The sequence below is a fragment of the Cydia pomonella genome, chromosome 12, assembly GCF_033807575.1.
Source record: "Cydia pomonella isolate Wapato2018A chromosome 12, ilCydPomo1, whole genome shotgun sequence".
Taxonomy (NCBI): Eukaryota; Metazoa; Arthropoda; class Insecta; order Lepidoptera; family Tortricidae; genus Cydia; species Cydia pomonella.
In genome coordinates, this window is record NC_084714.1 from 13,267,793 (window position 1) to 13,277,542 (window position 9,750).

The 9,750-nt window shown below is 35.5% G+C and overlaps 1 protein-coding gene across 2 annotated transcripts; it reads right to left on the reverse strand.

Annotated features, from left to right (window-relative positions):
• Window positions 1-351: 351 nt before the first annotated feature.
• Window positions 352-9,467, reverse strand: LOC133523646 (zinc finger TRAF-type-containing protein 1-like). 2 transcript variants are annotated; one of them, XM_061859320.1, is made up of 7 exons: window positions 9,226-9,467; window positions 6,708-6,874; window positions 6,260-6,428; window positions 5,679-5,879; window positions 4,984-5,089; window positions 1,281-1,405; window positions 352-547 (listed from the first exon to the last, which is right to left on the reverse strand). In XM_061859320.1, the coding sequence occupies exons 1-7, from the start codon at window positions 9,257-9,259 to the stop codon at window positions 450-452; spliced, it is 900 nt and encodes a 299-aa protein (XP_061715304.1). In that variant the 5' UTR covers window positions 9,260-9,467; the 3' UTR covers window positions 352-449. The 2 variants fall into 2 exon arrangements, with proteins under 2 accessions (XP_061715304.1, XP_061715305.1); XM_061859321.1 differs by lacking the exon at window positions 9,226-9,467 and adding an exon at window positions 8,918-9,199.
• Between the last annotated feature and the right edge of the window lie 283 nt (window positions 9,468-9,750).

Below are 9,750 nucleotides of genomic sequence, written 5' to 3' on the forward strand. Positions count from 1 at the left end.
GTATAAAGTTGTGATTTCTCCATTTTAACTTTAATAATATCTGTAGATATTCGAACTTGTGATGTTTGGTCATGTATGCTAGCGTGTAGTGAATGTTTCGTACATCGGTATATTTTAAAACATTTGATTTATTAAGCCATCGTTTATACAGTTTTTTAGCACGGGAAATGAAAATCCTTTGTAAAATAACGCAGTCAGGTATAACTGTTATATTTTTATATAACTTTTTTAACATTGTTGGTATATTTTTTTATTGTACGATGACAATGTACCTACAACTTTGTCAGATTACGAGTACAGCATAGTAATCTTAAAATAACATTTTGTCTCAATAAATTTGAAAGGCAATAATAATGATTTGACTTCACGAAACTTTATTAAATAAAGTTACAACTGTTTGTATCATTTAAAATAATCATTCATACACATGTTATGGTATGGTATGTAATTTAACTGTCGATATGAAGGATCTCTTCGTCGTCGTGTAGAAGGATGCGACTCTCGCTCACTGAAGGCGATTCCAGTAGCGCCAAGTTTTCCACCTCGCCTAGAAAAAAGTGAAATCGATTAATACCTACTTAATTATTAATATAGTTGAGCATTTTAGGTGTAATGGGCGAATATCATCTAATCCCGTAGCAGAACTGTTGTTGCAGGAGCTTAGAGCCTATGTGACTTCATCTATCATAATATAATTGCAATATATACATCTGAGTGTGCCTTCTCACGCTTCGACAAAACCGTCGTGTTCATATATTTGTCAATAAGATACTCGTATCCATTTACCAGATATGAGTAGGTATAAGAAATATAACAAATAAGTACGTCATGTTTGTAACTTGAAACCTAGACATTAATATTTCATTATTAATCAACCCTTACGGCCCGATTCGAAGAATGAGATACGATAACGATAAGTTCTGGTTTAGATAAGTTCTCATTTATATATCCTTTGTATGTCGTATAATTAATTGACAGAAGCAGGTCGATTTGGGCAACCAATGTCACTTTAACACAGCGGAATCGAAATAAACGTCAATTTTGACATGTCGTTTAGTTATCGATCTTTTAAAGATCTTTCCAAGATCTTATACGTATCTTAATCATTCTTAAAATCGGGCCGTTAGTCTAGGATTGATGATGTGCGTTGCATAACGTCACGATGTACCAGTACCTATGAAAATACAGCGATAAGCAGTACGCAGCGTACGGCGTTAACCACAGACGAAGAGGTTATAAATGAGTTTCTTTGACGTTTGATCGTAAACAGTGAAACTTACCAATCCGAACAGTAAAGTTCATGGACTCTGATTCATCCAGCATGGAGAACACGTTTTCTACAGGAATGTACACGTTCTGGGTGTGCTCCAGGAAGTCTGCGTCCTTCTCGCACTTACACGGACGTCTGTTTAAAACAAGTACGTATTACAGGTAAAGTTACACGGCCCGATCCGAACTGTAAGATACGTCAAATATTAGGTCTAGATACGATATGGATTGGATATGTTAGTGGTAAAAGTGATGTTTATGTTTGAAAAAACGTCACTTTTGATATTGACATATCCGATCCATATCGTATCTAGACCTAATATTTGACGTATCTTAAAGTTTGAATCGGGCCGACAATCACTTAAGTTATCTTCATTTATATATTATATACCTACTTTTTATATATATATCAAGCATAAGAGATCCTAAGGATGGCTTTAAATGTACATACAGTATCTAACAGAACGAACCTAAAGGTCATACTGAGCAATTTTAGTATGGGACAAACCCTGAAATCGCGAAAAAAAATGCTGTTTCATACATTTTGCTGGTCTGATGTTGAAATTTCCTATGGGATAGTCAATTTTTTTCGCGATTTCAGTGTTTGTCCCATAATAAAAGTTGCTCAGTATGACCTAAACGTTAATGGGTCTCTTTCTTTGCCTTTCGTTCTGTTACACACTGTATATGCCACTACGTCTTATTGTTATTTATTATATTTATCTTGGATCTTGGAAACGGATCTAACGATTTCGATATAATTTGCTATATTGGGGTTTTCGGGGGCGAAAAATCGATCTAGCTAGGTCTTATTTCTGGGATTTGCGAGTAAAGCTCGGTCTCCCAGGTATTTTATACTACACGACGAGCTTCTCATGCACACTTGCTTCGTTATATTATACATATTACTGCTTATATTATAATGACTATGACCCCATTTGTCACTTTGGTTTGTAGATAATATATCCAGTAGTATGAACTTTTTTATCTTATAATACGGAGCTCGTAATGAACTATTTGTTACGTCTTCTGTTACAGCCGTATAATCATTATTTACGATGCAAGTGCGGAAAGTATGTAATTAGCAACGAGTGGTGAAAGTAGCACCATATTTACTGTAAATATATAATACCTATTACATCGCTCCTAACTTTCGAAACGCGAAAACTTAAAATGTTACTAAAGTTTGGATGTTCTTGAAAATACAATTGAGTTTTCTTTAAGATGATAGTGGACAATTGCTTTTCCATACACACGTAGATCCCAATTTCCTCTCTGAATACATATTTACACAATACAATGTATTATTACACAGATCATTGTATAATATTTACCATAGTTATTATCGTTCGTTTGTTTTCTGGTGTTCGATTTTTAGGGTTCCGTAGCCAAATGGCAAAAAACTGAACCCTTATAGATTCGTCATATCCGTCTGTCTGTCCGATTATGTCACAGCCACTTTTTAATTATGATTTAGGAGCTTTTAAAAAATTGTAAGGTTTTGTTATTCGCTCCTAACTCTTATAATAATTAAAAAATCAAAAATAAAGAAATGAAGAGGCATAGCTACGGTTAACATAGATGGAATTGTGTAACAATATTTTCCGGAATGTCAATATTCAGAGTCCGGAGTGTCGCCAGCATTTTGGGGAGTTTTCCGTTTTTTCATAATGTATTTATTTTATTTTTGTTTCTAGTTCTTGCTTGTTTATATTTGTAGTTAGTTTTAAGTTTGGTTTGTGATTGTTACCTGTTAGAATAATGTTATTTTTCGAGTAGTTGTATATTCAGAGAGGAATATGAGGATCACGTTTATATAGAGAAGCGGGAATCCACAATCCTCTGGATATTAAAAGCCTATGATCAAAGTTTTGTTTTTTGTGAACACGTATTGATACAAGCTCGGTTTATAAATATTATTATGACAACATTTAAATTTCCGCGTTGAAATCATTTTCCTTACAAAAATATACTCATTTCTCCCCAAGGAAATAAACATAATTTTCAGCAAACTTGGTAAACGATGCGATATCATTAACAAACGGAAGATTAAGCCATAAATATGGCGGGTTCGTTTCAGTTTGCACTTATCTTGGAGTGGTTCAAGAGATTTGGCCTATTTATATTATTTAAACGCTCCTTAGGGAAAGAGTTTAAAATTGGGATAAACACGGTGAATTAGGGTCGGTACGTCGGCTTTACGGGTATTTTTTATGCAAATGAAATTACGCGAAAATTCCCTTTTTATGAAAAATTACGCGTACGATGAATAATTAACCATATATATTTTACTTGAAATTTAAGAGACGCATGGGGAATTAAGGTCCCGTAGGTCCGCGTTCTTCTCTCAGCGTAACTGAGCGTAAGCGTGAGCGAGAAAAAATGTGCGAGCTCGGGACTGCGGATATCTTGTTTTTGATATTTAATTTGTTATAAGTTTTAAATAAGAAAAAAGTAATCGCTGAGTTTCCTCAAAAATGAAAATTGAGCATTTTTAGAAGCAATATTGATATTTTTAGCTATTGGGCATAAATTGTGACAAATGTTTAAACTTTAAAGTGCGTTTTAGACCTATGTTCGTGTTTTTTTTCTATCGTGCGAAAGTTAAAAAATCAGGATTCGAATGCTGAAGTCCCTAAAAATCCTCAAGGTTGTTTACTAAATTTCTGGCAACCGTATTGTTATCTTAAAAAAGGGGTATGATTTTTCAATAACTCACCACCGGCACCTTAACACAAATCGGTTTGTATCAAGTATTATGACCTGAATTAACTTTTATTATTATTTTTTCCTTAGAGCTTAGACGTGTTTGAATGTCACCAAGTAAGTATTATCGTATTATTCAATGCATATTTTTTAGATTTTAATGTCTATGTTGACTTTTCTTCTATTAGATCGCGGGCCAGGAGCATATTTGTTCAGTCATCGCCTCCCGGCTGATACTTGATGAACTAAAAAAACCGTCAGCCGTTTCTATCGTGGTGGAATGACCGTCAGCTGTAAAATGAACAAGTAAAAAATATGCGCCTTACAGCTTTATGTGCGGCAAACTATGCGTAATGTGTAAATTGCGTAATCCGTTGATGGCTTTTCAGGCGTTTACGCCTGATGAAATGTTACATGCAAAGTTTCATGATTCATTATTGCTGTCATAAAAGGTATAGCGCTTATTTTCTACATGTTCATGTGACCAGCTGATGTTGTTAACACCGCGATATAAACGGCTGACGATTTTTTTAACTAACAACAGCATCTGAACTGACAAAGCATCAAACGGGAGGCGATGACATTTTTTTTTACGTTACGTTATGTACGTCAGTGGCTGCCATTCCTCAACCCACCTACGGAGCGGCAGCTGACGTCCACGAGGGTTCATCATATCTAGCCGTTAACCACTTGGTCATGGAAATTGTTCCTGGCTCGCGGTCTATATAATTTTAGTGCCATTAAAGTTTGCTTGAAAAAGTCAGCTGTTTGGATCCTCCCTGGAAACTCAAATTTGTCATACATATATGACATGTAACACAAATGCAAATCAGCGGTGGCAGCATGGTTGCATTTATATCACCTGTCACTATACCTGTCACTTTCGCACTTACATACTTTTTAGAACGTGACAGGCATTGTGACAGGCAAGAATAATGCGACTGTGCTTAGCGAGTGACACTATAATACAAATAAACATAACTATTATAAAATTCAGTCACGTCTTACCTATACATTATTCTTTTACTTGGCAGACTTGGTAAAAATATATCAACTTCAAAGTAGAATTTCTCAGCGTGCTCATCATTCACCAAAACTGTCCACATCATTCTTCCTGAAAATAAAGAAAATAATAATTTCAGGTTATTTCTGATGCTGTCAGAATGATTTGGTTAAATTCACCAAAACATTTTACGTTTCGACTCTCGAGGAAACACCAAATTGCTTTAATATTGGTGTTTTGGGAAATTTAATTTAAAAATAAAGTATTGCAGTAAAATATCGGCTTGTATGCTTCAGACTTGAGTGTTTATTTGATCTTATTTAAAATTATAGTAATGTAATAATCGGATCATTTTTTTACATACAGCCCGCCTACGAGTAAGCGGCTACCGTAGCCTATAGATACACTTAACATTTGTTTCTCAGAATGTCTTTCTACGAAGTTTCAAGTCCCTAAATCGAAATATTTTGTCTTAAACCAGAACCAGTTTTCGTACTTTTGATATAATCGTAATTAGTGTACATTCTACATAGTAATTTGCATAAAAAACGAACCCAATACAAACTTTCAACCCCTTTTTAATTCCCTCGTGAGATACTTTTTCAAATACGTTGAAAGCACTTTTCTGAAAATACTGTCTTATTACGAACGAATTTTTATTGTTCAGCCTCACATCCTTAGAATAAAAATAAAAACTTACCTCCCCTCTTATCATAAATTTGGTAAACGTTGAACACCTTCTCGTAGCACTTAAGTAAGAAATAGTTGAGGACGGGCTCCGTCCTCTTTGGGTCCCACTTGTCCTTCACAGTGATGAACGGGACTTCGGTGACCCGAGTCTTATGCTCGGCAAAACAGTGGTCCATCCACTCACCAGCTCTGCCCTCCCATTTGCATTCTCCTGCAAAAAAGATTATGCGTTCACTTTTAATTCCTGGCAGCTCTAACTATAGGTAAGTCTGTGGTGTTATTGGGCACGAGTTTAAAAGCACATTTGGATGGCGACTTCAGCAGCTCGTCTGACACAGCGTTGTTGTTACACCCTTGCGGCAAGGAAAAATGGGAGATGTCATCTTTGATCAGAGGACACGCCTAAATAACCTAACCTATTGAAATAACCTATCGAGAATATGATGGGATGAATGGATCAATCGTGGCAGGAGTAGTTGGAAAATGATTTTGTTGTTCGTTGTTCTTATACTAGCCAGATGCACAATAATGTGGTAATCATTGAATGGTCACCGATTACTAGAATTATATTAAGTTTGCATGTTTAGGTACCATAAACTCTGGCCATGAAACAGTTGATGATGCGATACTGGCAATGCGCTGTGTGCTTTTCGAGCAGCGGCAGCGTGGCGTGCTTCGGGCAGCCGCTGTTCACGCAGGGGAAAAGCACCTTGTTGGCCAGAGATTCCAGCACCATCGGCCGGATGAGAGAGAACTCTTTCTGAAATTATCACAGTTTCCTTATTATTGATATTTACATTTTAGCTGACTTGGGCCTGAACGCCTTCAATCTAATTACATAGATACAATTAAATCAATTTCACCCGATAAACAATCTAAACCATAATCGTCGTGGGCGTATAGGTGCTTTTATTTGCAAGGAATCAATTATGGTAACAATTGGTGGAAGCCTAGCCACGTATCAGTGAATATGTTTTGACTTATAATATCAGGACTAAGAAACATTATAACACAGTTTTATATAAAATGGTACACTCACCTTGCATACATGGCACTGGAAGCTCTTTTCAAAGCAAGGTCCACATATGCTATGACCGTCTACACACAAATGGATAGGCGGTTTCATGTATTTGTTGCATTTGGTGCATGTCAGCTCCTTCACCAGGCTCTCGTAGTGATCCGTCTCCAGCAGGGTACCCAGAACCACTGGAAAATAAACATTGTAAAATAGGGTTGCTTTATTGACTGCAGATGATGGGCACAATACGAGTAATAGCTAAGTAGATTTCTTACACTAAGTATATTTTATTCTATTTTTGAAGAAACCTACATTATACTTTTATGTATTATTATTCCACCTAATACAATAACTTAACTTTGAACAGAGCGAAAATTTTCGTAGCAAAAATATTTTTTTTATATTTAGAGTTGAGTCTTTTAAAATCAAGTAAAATTATCTTTGATATAACTTGTATTGGTTTAAGTACACGCAAAAGCGTGTCATATTAAATTTATTACTTTTATTAGCAAATACATTACACTCAAATTTCAAATACATACAAACGTTTTACAACAATCAACGTAAAACATCAAGTTCATTGCTGTAATTTTAGCAGCTACGACAGTTACGTATACATTTTTCTTCGTATTTTTTATAAGACACTAGAGCATTGAGAAGTATGTATTATGCGAGATGGAAAATTATAAAAAGTCCGCACCCTCGTTCAGCTCTGGCAACCTTACTTACAGGCAGGAACACATCACTAGGTATGAGTAATATGAGTAGGGTCTAGTGTTATTCGGCTGCGAGCTGCGGTTTTTTGTAAGGTGGAAGTACTTCCCCAGTTGGGCTTGACTTTAAATCTGGAATAACATCCGCTATGCTGTGCCTTATACTTGAAAAAAGCGAAAGAGGTAAGCCAGAAACATAGCAAGTAGACATTCACGATCTCGGCTCGCCTAACCTTCCACGATATAGGCGTTAAGATATGTGTGCATACGTATACATGTAATATATATCTACAACTTTGGTTGCGACCGAATATTTTATTATTATTATTTATTCAAAGCAGGCAAGCTTCATAGAACACCGTGTTTCTGTTGTTGCTTTTTACTTTTTTCCATTTTAAAATTATTATGTATAAAATCTGTCACCTACTGTTTTCATGACTTCTAAACATAAATTCCTTTGCGATTCTCGCGACATTGGATGGGCGTTGCGTTGTAAGTTTTCTTTATTTACTAGAGTTTTGTGAAACTGACAAAAAATCGAATACGAGTATTTCTGCAATGCTAATACAATAGAATATAATATATCTGTGTATATGGCAGTTGGAGCCAACTCAGTTTGTCTTTGAATAAAAAACAATAAATTTGCGTGTCATGAGTGAAAAAGTTTTCATTTACCGCCATTTGACGTTCAGTTTATCTTGAAATTACTTTGTATGAAATTTGTTTATTTTGATGTTTATAAACTAACTATAGCATCACTTTCGTGTAAAACGACGAACGAGAGACGAGATAACGATGCCGCAATGCCGGTCGTAACATGCGATTCAGGAACACAGAGAGCTCATTGACGATTGACGACCGGTCTGGCCTAGAACAAATACAGCTTCAGCTACTTCATGTATTTATTTATATTATTAATATTATTTAATATATACTCGTATCCTTTTAGGAATTTACTTAATTTAATCATATATTTCTTGACGACCAGTCTAGCTTCGTGGGTAGTGACCCTGCCTATGAAGCCGATCGTCCCGGGTTCGAATCCCGGTAAGGGCATTTATTTGTGTGATAAATACAGATACAAGTACAAGCTTTGCTTAGTTTGGGGTTAGGTCGAGCTGTGTAAGATTGTCCCCAAATATTTATTTATTTTAATTATTTAGCTCATAATGTAGGTGACTGTACATTATTAGGCATTAAACATTCATGTAATCCTATTATGAAACGAACGAACTCACCAGTATTATGATGCCTTTCATCATGTAGCAGTCACATAAACGACTATAAATCAATAGAATATATTCCTTCATCACAACACTTCAAAGGTAACACTTATTCGAAATCCATACCATTTAGTCTACTAAATGGTATGGATTTCGAATAAGGGTATCTATGATTGATAGCCTACATCGACAACGAAGCAATTAGTTAAAAATCCGTATTGAGGATTTTTTTTTTATTAAAAGAGGATCTTTTTTAATTTTCCTTAGAAAATCATGTTTAGTTAAAGATACTTACTCAAAGGCATCATTCTTCAAAACAACTTAAACACTTATAAGTACACTTAATATTATCACACATCCGAACATTGTTTATTAATAAATATATTTCCGTATCAACATTGTATAATCATAATCACTTCCTTATTATAACATGAAAACTTCATTTGTTTATTCATTCAATAGTTTGCGCGGTGTGAAGGACACCTTCACAGAAAGAACTACAGGTGCGCGCGACTGCTAATCAAATTATATACAACACAAAACGTATCTTGGGCCAGACTAATTTAGCAAACTAACCAGACACAACTAATAATAAGTACTAACATTTTTTTCCCGCGAGTGACGTTGTAGATGACATCCTAGAAATAACCCGCTGCACTACACCACGTCAAACACAAATTTGCACTTTGTAAACACTGAATCATGTGGGACTATTGACGTTAGTCGATTATCTTGTAATCGTTCAGCCATTTTCAGTGATAAGGTTGGTGTACACGAAAGAGGACTGGGCTAGTTCTTGGCGACAGAGTGAGACGGTGTATTTTTAGACAAGGCCGGTAGGGCCGCCGGAGTGAATCGTCCGACTTGACTATGAATAGTCCACCATCCAGTGTCATGGTTACGAACATTTAATAGCATTTGGACGATTAGCGGCTCTTGATAGCCTATTAACTCAATTTAAATGATATTTCAATGATATTTATTTTAGTAAAATCTTGCGGTTTTCGGCTGGGAAAATATTTATAGTGATAACTATTTTGATTTGGTAATTGGTGGATGTAATTGGTATCTAATAAAAACAACAAGTAGAATATGTTGAGTCGTTGCAAACTTATGGATGCGAGGCTA